General features: G+C 43.8%; 1 protein-coding gene across 1 annotated transcript; it reads left to right on the forward strand.

Moving 5' to 3' along the window:
• Positions 1–2247: 2247 nt before the first annotated feature.
• Positions 2248–11455, forward strand: NR1D2 (nuclear receptor subfamily 1, group D, member 2; the record flags this gene model as incomplete). The annotated part of the gene is made up of 5 exons (XM_010180253.1): positions 2248–2642; positions 4373–4461; positions 5399–5543; positions 7138–7754; positions 11270–11455. Coding segments are annotated over exons 1-5 (1362 nt in total), but the record flags the coding sequence as incomplete, so codon positions are not given.
• Positions 11456–13155: the final 1700 nt, after the last annotated feature.

Below are 13155 nucleotides of genomic sequence, written 5' to 3' on the forward strand. Positions count from 1 at the left end.
GGGCGGAGCAGTGAATCACGGAGCCGGTTGGCCGCCTCCTTCGCGCCTCTGCGTCATTACAACTTAATGCGTCCCCGTTTGGGTTACCCCCCGGCACCGAGCGCCTCCCGTTTAGCGACCCCGGTCTGCCTCACCCACCGAGCATCGGGGAGCCGGGAGGTGGGGGTGCCCGCACGGAGAGTGACATGGCTGGGCTCTTTGTTTCGAGTTGCTGCCCCGTGCTCTGTGTGAGGTTCAACTTCTAACAGATGAGCAAACGAAAAAACAGGATTTATGGGGAAATGCAACTTCTAAAATAACAGAAATATTGGGAACCTCAGCTGCGACACAGAGAAGGCTGCCAAGCTGAAAGCTGCCAGCTCTCTGGGGCTCCTCAGGTTTTCCAAAGACAAGGAGCAGAAAAACCCCATAGGGGTAAAAAAAGCCCACGTGGGGTAAAAAAAACACCTCATGCTCCTTCCTTGCTCCCTTAGGATGTTGGTCCCTCTTGATGGACAGGAGCATTTCCTTCTTCATGAGGCAGGGTTTGAAGATAGCAGGGTGAGGTGGTGGCATGGGGCAATGTGGAGTTCCTTTGTGGGGGGGGCCACGTTTGCGTGCCCCTGGCAGATAAGGATGGTGCCTGTCGAGGAACCTGGTGCCTTCCTTGGACCAGGTGGACTGTGAGCTTTGATCTGGCACCTGGCAGAGGCGTGTGCCACCCCAGGGGACAGCAGGACCTTTGTCAAGTAGGTGGTGTCTCACAGTGGCGCAGGTGACTGACAGTGTCATTTTTTTGTCTCTTGCTATTGTGGGACCTGCCTGTCTGTTGTAGCCCTCCTTTCTCCAATAAACTTGATCCTGGATGCATGCTATGCTACATGAATTATTTCTTAAAAAAAAAACCAAGCCAGCCAACCAACCAAACAAAATCTGTGCAGGAATGACCTCTGTGGTGGGGCATAGGGGCACGGGTGCCCGGGAACGTGAGCGGCAGTCTGCGTGTCGTGCACGTGTCACATCGACCTCTTGGTCTGACTTCTGCTCCGCGGAGGCTTTGCCAGGAGCTCCTTGGCTGCACGCTCGCTTGTCAGGGTGGTGGTGGTGGTTTCCTTGGTAGAAAAAACTTGAAGAGGAAATGGGCTGGTGAAGCTGCCCCAGAAATGCTAAGAGGGCCGTAGCAGCTGATCAAAGTAATGAAAATCTGTAAGTCAGAATTTCTACCCGCAAGCAGTGATATTTGCAGGGTTGTATAACACCACTGTCTAATAGGCATAGCAGCCTGCCTGCATCTGCGAGGAGGGCGATGGCTGATGTCAGGGACTGCAGCCCTGACCTGCCATGCCAGGTCAGTATATAGAGGATGCTACAGACACCAAAGCATTTTTCCTCAAAAGGAAGCCAGTGCATGGCTGTTTCAAACTTTTTAAATCTGACTGGTGTGTGGAGTTCCTTGCTGCAGTGAATGTGAAGAGACTTTGCAGAGCAATACAGGCATAAAACATAGAAGATGCTGAGTGTAATTTATTTAAACGAGGCTTTTGCTGGTGAAATTCTTGTGTGAAATACCAAATGTTCTTACATTGATTTTTTTGAAATGCTGAGTCTTGGAGGCAAACTCAAATGAAGTGAAAACAATTTCTCTTGCTTACAAGCAAGGAAGAAAATCCGGAGCCTATAAAAAGGCAGAAGTGCTCCCAGGTCTGCCCAGGGACAGAAAGCTCTTTCATCTGAGGGTTTCTCCAGTGTGTCGGGTTGTAGGACATGGCAGGACAGAGACTGTTGGCAAATAGCAGCCTGGCAGTTGGAGTGTAGCTGCTGCTAGAAATGCTGCAAAGGCTCGCAGTCGGACAAATGGCATTCAGTAGGCTAACCAGGCTGCAGTGCTATTTCTTTCCCTTGTCCCCCTTCCCTCTGCATCACGAGCACCTCCCAGCCCTTCCTTTCTGTGCCTCTGGCGCGTAGCCTGCATGAAGTCTTTCTCTCTGCCCTATTTCTGTCCCTAACCTAGCTTGTTTGTGTTCTGGCTCTGCAGTGCTGTGAGATCCTGTCTGCTGTGGCTTCAGACGGGCAACCCTCCCTGGGCCACCCCATGCCTGCTGCCCCATCCTGCCAGCACCATGGCTGGTTGCTCCATCTTTTTTTGGTTCTGCCATTTCCTCTCAATTTGGGTCAGAGGAGGCCGATAAGACAGGAGAAGGGGCTGGGGCAGACTGGGAGGTCAGCCCTTGAAAACGAACGGAGAGGAGCAAGCTGGAGGGAGGGAAGGAGGGAAAGGAGTGCGCCCAGGGACACGTGGTGGCTGGGTCTGGCGGTGCTGGGTCACGGCGTGGCTCACATGGCAGCGGTGCATGTCTGCTTGTTATGTCACTACATGCAGCCTGTTTTTTTTCTTGCCTTAGGGGGTGTGATAGCTTACATCAGCTCTTCAAGCTCGGCATCTAGCCCAGCCTCATGTCACAGCGAGAGCTCAGACAGCGGTTTCCAGTCGTCCTCCTCGCCTGTACCATCTTCTCCGAACAGCTCCTCCTTGGAAAGTGGCTGCAATGGCCGGAGCAGTGAGGGCTCTGATGGGGCTCCGAAGAGCGATCGGCTGGAGGAAACTATTAAAGCAAACCAGTCGAGTGTTGCTGGTTTGACAAAAGGCCATAATGGAGTCACAAGTATGTTTGGCGCCAGTTCCTGAAAACAGTTTTCCCCTTCTATATTGCCACCCTGTATACTACAGCCAGGTCTTCTGTGTGAAGACACATAGCAAAGCCTCCGTTTTTGGCCTTTTTGAATTATATGTATGGTAACACATTTGGTATTGCCATACAAATGCTAACAGATGGAGGTCCTATTGCTGCTGACTTCAAACAGTCCATAAATGCAGTCCAGCTTTACTTCAGATTTTCACTAGTGAAAACTGATGTTAATAAAAATCAAACACTTGGTTTAAAAGATGCAGTGAAGTAAAGGTAGTAGTAATCAGAAATTGTCTTCAGGAGTATTTATTTAGCTGTTTTGCAAATCTGTTTTTTCCATAGTCCTTCCCCTGCTGCTGCACCTTCCCTCCTCCCAGATTTATTTGAGGAACAAAATAAATAATTTACTGAAACATGATACTATATTTACATAGCTGTAGCAGGGACCTTTATCTTTTTGATTCCAAGTCTTAATTTGTGGATGTGAAAAACGAAGTACTCGTAAGTTGGAGCTAAAGGATAGCCTTTCACAATGCATTTAACAATCTAGTTCCAGTTATTTGCTTCACATTTTTTTGGTAATTGGAGAAGATCAATGATAAAGAACTGTATTTGAACAGTTTTGGAAGGACAGGAATCAAACTGAGTACTGGGATGAGCATTTCAGCAAACACTCAGTTGGAGTTTAGACTGGTCTTTTGAAGGCTGAATTCTTCTATTGTAAGAAACGTTTGATCATTTTGAATTGTTACGAAGCTTAAAAAAAAAAACCACAATGAAATTTTGTGATTTGGTTCTTTTTCAGAACCTTAAAAAAAAAAAGTTTTAGTTCATCTTTACAAATGAAACCCAGATGTCAAATACATTACTTTTCTGGTAGAATACGGTTCTCTGGAACTATTTCCAGCTGTCTCTGTTGCTCACTGTTAAAGGTAACTTTGTGGTTACTGAAGTCACTGGTAAAATTCCCATTGGCTTTAGTGCAGCCAATCTTAGGCTAGCGCTTAGGACTTGCAGAAAATCTTCATTGGCAAGCTGAAATAAAATAGGTGGGGAAAAACTTGAAAACCCAAATCATGAGCATATTTGGAGGGCTAAGAAGGTATTTTCAAGTTCAAGTGTGCAAGTATGCCATTCTGGATATGGACTCAAATCAGTAGTTGTCACATAAGTATATGTCGATGAGTTACTGGTCCTAAATTGTTATCGAATAAGTAGAGTCTATGGCTTATTTACATTAGATAATAAAATTAGGTCTCCTTTAATATTTCTACTTTTAAGAAAATATGTTTATTCTCTGCTAGGGAAACTGTAGCCTTTATATGAGCTTACTTGTCCTAATGGAAAAACAGATTGAACCCGAACTTTGGTGGCCTAGTTAACTGGTCCTTTTAAAAGTGCATAAACGTAAGCAGACTTTCTTTTTCTGCAGTTGAGTACAATGCTGCTGTGATTGAAAGCCCAGTGAATACATGCTTTCTCCCTATTCTGCTGAGTGCTTCATGTTTGTCTTTCTCCCTACCCCCTCCCTTGCACTAGTACCTTCTGAACTGTTCAGGATTTGTGTATGTTCTTGTCTCTGCTGTATTTTTTGTGTATGTTGAACTGAAATATTTTGCTTTTAGTCCAGGTTTTAAAAGCTGGAAATGTGTCCCTGCCATTGTCAATGGTTCTCTATATCCTTGACTCTTCTGTTCTGGTTCTAGAATTTAATGGCATGGTTCTTCTTTGCAAAGTCTGTGGAGATGTTGCTTCAGGATTTCATTATGGTGTTCATGCCTGTGAGGGCTGCAAGGTGAGCTATATTTCTGCTTGCCTTTCCGCTGGTGAAATACTTAAGTTCCCCTCATAGGGGAAAAGGGGTGATACTGCTGAGAAGGTATTAATATGCTTCTCTGTTAAAATTAAATCTGAGAAATTTCAGTGTATAGGTTGTAGGAAAAGGCAAACCACTTAGAAATATACCACATTTTCCAAACTCTGCAAGCTGTCGCTCCTTACCCAGTTCTGCCTGACCTGGAGTGAATCACAGTGAAGTGCACAGCAGAGACCAAGAGCTGGTGGTAAGGACCATGTCACGCAAGACACGTGAATGTTAATTGCATTAAGAGAGAGTGGGTGTGAGTTGTCACCTGGGCTGGGACACAGAACAAAACAGCTTTGGAAAAGCAATTCTTTACTACGGGGAAAGCCAGAACTGGGTGCTTGCGTGTTCGTGCATCAGTGGATCTGTATTTTGGGATACTGTAACACTGCAGATGTTCTGTTCTGTGAAGGAGTTTATCAGCTTAAGGGTTATGCGAAAGAACCACCTTTGAAGGTCATATGGTGCAACAGGATGGTTTTGTTGCCAAACTATGTAGATTGAAGTCAAGAGATCTGATTTTTGACTGTGCATTTGATGTCACAGGAGATCGAGGGCATATATTACAAACTGTCAGTACAGTGATAGAGGTAATACTGGAGATATTTTGCTCTTAGGTGCTGACTGTACAGGAAACAACTGAGCATCTTCTATAATTAGAAATCATAAGTAGTTTGCATTATAAACAGGTCACACACGAAGGGGAAGTAAGTAATGAGAAGTAGGAAGTTCTTTAAAATCACTTGGGGTTCATGGCTCTGAAGCAGCTGTTGAGACGCAGTGAGGTTTTCTGTGCTTGCAGAGGGGTGCAGGAGGATTTGACATATGCTGTAATAATAGTTGGTGGGGGCTTTTTGTTTTTTTACAGGGTTTTTTCAGAAGAAGCATTCAGCAAAACATCCAGTATAAGAAGTGCTTGAAGAATAACAACTGCTCTATAATGAGAATGAATAGGAACAGATGCCAGCAGTGTCGTTTCAAAAAATGCCTCTCTGTTGGGATGTCAAGAGATGGTACGTTCCTCTACTAAGCAATGATCCTCTGAGAGGGAATCTGCTGCCCACCTCAAAACTGATTGCTGAGAGTCTTCATGGCAGAGAACACAGCCAAGCCTATTGTCAGGGCCAGGTTCCCTGTCTGAGGGTGTTTAGATCACCTTCCCTCCTTACTCTTGTGACTCTCCTGAACTGGTAATGCAATACTGACTGCAAAGCTGTATTCCTGCCTCTGGAGGTTGAGGCAGTGAGATGTGCTGCCGTGGTCTGTTAGGGGGACAGTTGTAACAAGAGTCTTAATTTTGTTTTAATGAGTTAATATTTATAGCTCTGTCCTGCCTGAATCTGAACAAGACTCTTTTTTGTTTGTTTGCTTTTTCTTTTGTTTTGCTTTGTTACTGTTGCTTTTTCAACAAAAGGGAATTCTGCCCAAGCTGATAGTCTCAATCATTATAGAGCCTTAAGTTTGGGTGCACGGGATGAGCATATATTTGCTCTTTTTGGTTTTTTTCTTTCTTTCCTTGGAGGGAGTAGGGAAGCAAGGAGGAAAGGGTAATGTTGAGCTGTGTCTCTGACCACCTTGCTGGCTATGCACTCCTTGTGACTGTTTTTTTAAAATGTAATGCTGAAAGTGCAGTTCATTAGTCTGCTACAACTTACTGTCACAAACCAGAACTCTTCCTTCTGTTTCACTTTTTAATTTTACTCTGGTTGTTTATTTCACAAGAACTAGGAATCTTGGGCTGTTAATAATTTAGTGGGTGGAGTGTTAAAACTGATTTTAAATAATTGTTCCAAGTTCTTGCCATGCATAGGAGTTATTTCATCCCCTAGGCGCTTGTTTGCGTGTAAGGTTGCACCTGCTTTAATGAAAGAGATTTAGTTACATTAATGATGGACTACTGCGTGAACATAATTTCATCAGTCGAAACTGGCTGTAAGCCCTGGTAAGGCTGTGGTCGGACAGGGTGGTAGAGGCAGTTGTAGATTCCCAAGGACAAGGTCAAAAGTGCTGCAGCCACAATGACGCCTATCCCCTTACCAGCAGAAAATGTCCTTGTCAAAGCAAAGTTATCAGGAAAATTTACTAAGGTAAGCTTCATTCGGCATTGATTCTCTGCACTGTTTTGGCAAGTTACATAATTGGTCCATGAGGAGCTGTCTTGTAGGACTTCTATTCAAATATGGTATGAGCTGTGTTTACATTCAGCTAATTGTCAGCTCACAAAGTTGTACTGATTTAATTGATCCAGTCTTAGAGCCTGACACTTAATTAACTAGCACAACTGTGTGTATAGTCCATAGCCAGGTTTGTAGCAAAAGAGGAAAAGGCTTTAGAGATTGTGTGCTTTAGAGCTGCCTCCTCTTTATATGTGAACAACAGCATACATTGCATATCTCACACCTATCCTATGCCCAGGAATAGTGGTAATTGACTTCAGTGGTAATAGCCCTGCTGTAGTATTGGTGAGAGCAGTTAAAGTCTTCCCTTAAAAGGCAAGGTTTTTGGTTGGGGTGTGTATTTTCTTTGTGTATGTGCTAACACTTTCAGGATTGACTTTTTTTTTTCCCCTCCCTCTTCCCACCACTTTTCATTTATCTACCTTGGTAGCTGTTCGATTTGGCCGCATTCCCAAACGTGAAAAACAGAGGATGCTGATTGAAATGCAGAGTGCCATGAAAACCATGATGAACAGTCAGTTCAGCAGTCACTTACCCAATGAAGCATTAACAGAACATCAAGATCAAGCTCCTCAAGAAGACCTTTCCTCCAAGCCCAAGCAAGAGCGGGAAGCCATCAAAAGCCCTTCTTCCTCTCCTAGCACTGACATGGCAAAGGAAGAAGTGATCGGTATGGTCACAAGGGCCCACAAAGACACTTTCATGTACAACCAAGAACAGTCCCAAAACCCAGCAGAGATTATGCAGTCCCAGAGCGGGGAGAGTGTGTCCAGGAACACTGAGCAGTACGTCTTGAGCAGCGAGCACTGTATTGGTGGGCTTGGTGGCCCTCAGTACCCTGAAAGCGAGCAGCACCTTGGTGGACAGTACAAAGGGAGAAGTGCGATGCATTACCCAAGTGGGCACGCCATGTGTTTCACAGGGGGACACTGCATGAACTTCACCAATGGTTATACTCAGCGGCTGTGTGATAGGATCCCAGAAGATGGCTTTTCTCCGAACAAGAATACTCCTTACTCTTGCAGCACTGGAGGAAGAATGCATCTGGTATATTGATATCAGCTGTTTGATTTGACTTAGTGAAAGGGTTAGTGATGGGTGTGATCCAGCTGTGCCTTTTTAGTCAGTGAAGCTGCACACCATTGGCACAGCTGCTGAAACTTAAAATAGTGACATGTTTGATAGCACAAATTGTGATGGAGAATAATGGCTTGAGTTGTGTGGAGGATCTGAAATCATACAAGTGATGGGGTATGTTGGCTCAGTTTTTAGCTGACTGAAAGTAGACTAATGTCAAGGAGCATTGGTTGAAGAAAACATGGATTTTTTTCAACTGGCTTGACTTACAAATGAAAATGGATGTTAGGAATTTATAAATTCCCTTCTTCACTCAATCCTCTTGAAGACTTCACTTTAAAATAATCTACACACTCAGATATGCTGTATTTCCCTTAAAGGTATTCAGAGCAAATTTCTCGGGTGAAACCCTAGGGCTAAGATTTTAAGCCAGTCTGTTTGCATGCCTTGCTAGTGTATTCTAAAAATCTCTCTTGCTAGGTAGGCTGGGGTGGGTTTTTTTGTTTTGTTTTTTTTTGTTGTTGGTGGTGGTGTGTTTTTTGATTTGTTTTAATGGGGATAGGCTTATTCTGTTACAAGCAGTGTAAAATAGAGGCTCAGTGGGACTCTCAGGCTGTGCATCGTTCCCCCCTAGAACATCTTCACGTCTGAACGGGGCAGGAGGAAGATGCATGGCTAAACTGCTTGAGAGAAGTTCAGGGTCTTTTCTGTAGTACTTACACAAGTGAGGCTCTGAACACACTTCTGGGTACCTTAGATGACTTTGCTGGAGGATTTTCTCACTGAATTCTTAACAAGGATGCTTCCTATTTTCTTGCATATAGGTTTTGGGTTGCTTTTTTTTTTCTCCTTTTCTTAACAGGTCCCTCCCGTTTGCCTTGCACCTGCTGTTCCTCTGCCATTCAGGCAATGGGTTCTGTAAGCCCCTTAAAATAGCTTGTCCTTCTCTTTATCGCTGGGACCGCCTGGGATGAGAGAACATAACATCCTCATTCTCATCCTGTGCTTCTGTCAAGAAGCGCGAGTCCCTGACCTTTCTGAAGTACTCGAGCTGCCGGTGTTTTTCTTCCTCCTAGTTTGTAAAGATTCTTCACAGGTTCTTGAAGGCCCCTGAAAGTCTCCACACAGTGAAGGCCGTTTGTTTTGATGCTGGATTTCCTTTTTTTTGTTTGTTTATTTGTTTGTTTCAGTTTTTTCTTTGGCTACTGCATATGTGGACCGTGCCATCCCTAGCAGGCTCTGACCTTAATCGCAGACTCTGGGCACTACACCATGGCAAATAATAATCATTCCCAACCTTTCTTCCTTGCAGGGAAAGTATGTGGAGTCACTACAGCAGCATTCTTGGCACTCCTGAGAAGCAGAGGTTAAACCTGTCAGTATGGGCAGGCAGGGAGTGGCACTGCTGGCAGAGACCCAGCCAGTTGGTCTGACCTGTGCATAGCAGTTGCAGGGAAGTTTAATGCAGCTGACGATGAGGAACCAAACCCAAATCCAACAGAGCACTGCAGGATCTCCTGCGTCCCTGACACGAATGAGAGTTTTGCCAGAGAGCTTTATGAGAGCTGGATCTGACCAAAATGAGTCAGTAGCTTTAAGGGAGTGTAATTAGGCTCTGAACCAGTGTAGAGACAAATGTTCAGGGGTTTGGTTTTTACTCAATAGCCCCACAGCCAGAAAAGCAGAACAGGTCATTCCTGAAGAGGCTCATCTATAGAGAGGTAGCGACTGCGCAAGCTGGCAGCTCCTCCCATAAGGACTCCTGGACAGAGGTCTCTCAAGAGAGCTTAGACATAATACACTGGGGCAAAAAGTGGTGGTTTCCCCTCAAGACTGAGTGCCTGGGGGCTAGGGCAAACCATGGTAGGATGAGAGACTGAAGTGCTTTTTGTGTCTGATTCAGACACGATGGGGTGCTGAACCAGAAATTCCTTATTTTCAGTGAGTATTGTATTCCTAACAATACCTGCATGAACCATTGCAGTATCATGGACAGAGCAGTGGTTAGTGTCTGTGCTTCTGGTTGTGTGCCTAAACCTCTTCTTTTGCCAAAATAATTCATGATTTTCAGTTCATGGAAAAGGTCCTCCTTTACCACACAAGTAATCATTTGTTTCTGGACATTGTCCTCAGACACACAAATGATGTTGTAATTTACAGCTGAACCAAGAAATCTACAAATCTGTTCCTTGTCTTTAGGAGAGAGCTTTCTTCATATTGACTGCCCAGTTAGTAACTGGTATTTGGAGAAAAAAAAAAGCCCACCCCTAACCAGAAATGCGTATCTTATCTATCTCCATCTTGTTTTCTCTAGCTGTTGCCAAATAAATACACACACATGTATATTAACACCTGTTGATATATTCTTGTAATGAATCTTGGGACCTTCCACACAAAGAATTGCTAGGCAATTATCAGATTCAAGATGCCCTGCAAAAGCATTATGACTCTGAGGAATTACTAATCTATTTCACTGTTTTCTATTTGCTTTGCTGACATCCTACATGGATTACATACACTGTACATAGGTAATCCTGCATAGATTACTTACACTGTTTAGTGCACTTGTGAGGAATACTTAAAGGAATTCTCATCCTTGATGTTGACAGGTGAAATGAATATTAAAAGGTTTAAGTGTCGTTTAAAAAATTAAATTTTAGAAAGCAGAACTGAAAGTATATCAGAGTGTCTCGTTGGGTTTTACAGAGGGAATTTATTGGCAGTCAGCCTTGACTGATACATCTGATCTCATTGTAATGGATTCAGACTTTCCTACAAAAAAAATCACTCTGTTTGTATAAAAGAAAGAGCATTTTGTCATCCTGTGACTGAGCAAAATTGGAATACCAGTTTCTTGGTCCTCCTTCAGTGATACAACTAAAAGCAAACATGTAGGAGAGGAAGGTTGTCCTGGTAATGAGGGTGTAAACCTGTGACTCAGGAAACCAAGGCTTGGTTCCTTGCTCTGGTGTTGACACCTTTATCACCTTGACTGAATCATTTCAGTTGCCTGCAAAACAAGAAAGATATATGGGAATGCACGTAGTAGTGACTGTGAGATTACAATCGATTGATTGTGAAATTGCCATTAATTGTGAGAGTACAGAGTAAGAGAAATCCAGATGTCAGGCATGAGTGACATCAGGGAAAAATAGCATAACCTGGCTTCTTTCAGAAGTCTTGCTATTAAAAATGCTGGCCTTTCCAAGTTCAGCAAATTTGGAAACAGACTGCTAATGGACCACCATGGGTCCATTTATTGTTTGGTTTACTGTTTGTTTTGTTTTTTTTTTTTTTAAAGGGAGGGAGAGAAATTCAGTTGCTTTGGGACTTGACTGAGGAATACTGATTTTTTTATTTTTTCTTGCTATGCATCATTATTGCAAAGTTTTCTTGAAGAATTAACCTGCTGCTTTCAAGTATTTGTCAGTATTTAGAAGTATATCTTTAAGAGTTGTTTTCTGCATATGTTTTGTAAACATCAGGTCTGCCCAATGAGTAAGACTCCTCACGTGGACCCAAACAAGTCTGGCCATGAAGTCTGGGAAGAGTTTTCCCTGAGTTTTACCCCTGCGGTGAAGGAAGTGGTGGAGTTTGCCAAGCGCATCCCAGGATTCCGAGATCTCTCCCAACATGACCAGGTTAATCTTCTGAAAGCTGGGACCTTCGAGGTGAGACCACTGTGCGTATAGTGCTGACCTGACAAGCTGTGCATCGGTGTGACCCCCTTAAGAACAAAAATAAGTAGAACTGGGTTAGATCAGGCAAACCCAGCTTGTTTGTGGATGCTAGCCTTTGCTGGCAACTGGGGCCTGCTGAAGCCTCCACCTCCAAGGCAGTAACACTGATAACCAGCTGTACTGCTGCAGCTCTGTAGATGCCATGTACCAGCTGCAGCCTGACTTGCTGTAGAGCAATCCCAGCAGGTCCTCATGGTTAATTTCCTCCACTTGCGAGCATGACATATATGTGAATTAGTGGTGTTAAATTGGGAATGATACCAGAGAGCTCGATGCTGTTCTATAATTAGTGACCTTCACCAGGGGACCTTCACTTAGGGTTTTAGTTGGTCTTCCAGACTCTTCTTGTCTGTTGGAGACCATGCACATTTTACAAGCATTCAGATGTGAAGTTTAAACATAGAGGGCCAGAGGAGATGAAGTCGCAAGTATTCAATGCTGCTGTGCTTTTCTGGGGAGTGCAGGGTTGGTGATGCTTTTGCTCTTGCTTACTTGATTTATTCTTTCCAAGAGGGATGCTGGATTTTGTATTTACCTGAACTAAAGACATTCCTTGTGTAATGTGCTGGGTCTTTTATTTGCATTTATACAGCCCAGTTCTAAAATGGATAATTGTTGAGCTGGAACATACAAGTTACAGTGGAAGACTTGGTGCTTGGAGTGTGTCAGTTTCTTCGTTTCTTCCTTTTCGCTGTCATGCATCCTTTGCCCTTGGACTTACTCTTGACCTTTTAATACTCATCTACAGCTCCTGTAGCTAAGGGCTGTATTTTCACTTCTTCAGCTACAGCCTCTCACATTACTGTTCACGTTATGCAAAAATGTTGGTTCCTTCCTCTGCAAAGTGATATACTGACCAGTGTCCTCAAGGAGGGTAGAAAATCAGGCTTGAACTGTTCCTGTAACGTAAAGGCAAACCTTCATGTTTTGCAAGTAAAATGTTTTGGCCTTTCTCCACCTCAAGCTTTTCTCAAACCTCATTCGTATACCTTTTTGCCAGTTAGAAGCACTGCTGATAAGGTTTCTATATCCAGAGGAATTAATAGTAAAATATGGCTGCTTGCTTATCCCTATTCACTTTTTTATAAGAAACATTAATGATTTCTGTTAGTGAGCTGGTACCTGTAATTAAAGACCTAAGTGGCATCTTGGCAACAGAAAAAAAACCCCAATAAACCAATGCTGCAGAGCAGTGGGGAAAAAAAACCAAACCAAACAGGATTGATGAAACAATTGCCATAGAGGCAAAAGCATTTTGAAAGCCTGGTGCACACGAGGTCATTTCTGTCTTCTGGGTAGCTAAACTAGGATAGCCTAACATCTGCACGTTAATAGAAGAACCTGAGTAAGAGTACTGCCTCAAGCCTGTTTTGGCTCCCTTGGGCACCAGTGTGTGGCTGTTTTGGCAGTCTGCTTACCAGCAGCTCATATTGAAGGAGTGGTGCTCATTATTTAAAGCTCATGTTTCTAAAGCCCAGTTCGGTAAGGGGAGTACCATTTTGAACTGGAGAGTTGTTGAGTACCTGGTGGGTTGCTGCTAATGCCCAAGTTCAGCTTTGTCTGTCTACCCTTTGTCTCCTTTGGTTGTATTTGGAGTGACATGCAAATGTCACTCCAGTCTTCAAGAAGGG

Source organism: Mesitornis unicolor, unplaced genomic scaffold (genome assembly GCF_000695765.1).
Source record: "Mesitornis unicolor isolate BGI_N332 unplaced genomic scaffold, ASM69576v1 scaffold45332, whole genome shotgun sequence".
In the NCBI taxonomy this organism is placed as follows: Eukaryota; Metazoa; Chordata; class Aves; order Mesitornithiformes; family Mesitornithidae; genus Mesitornis; species Mesitornis unicolor.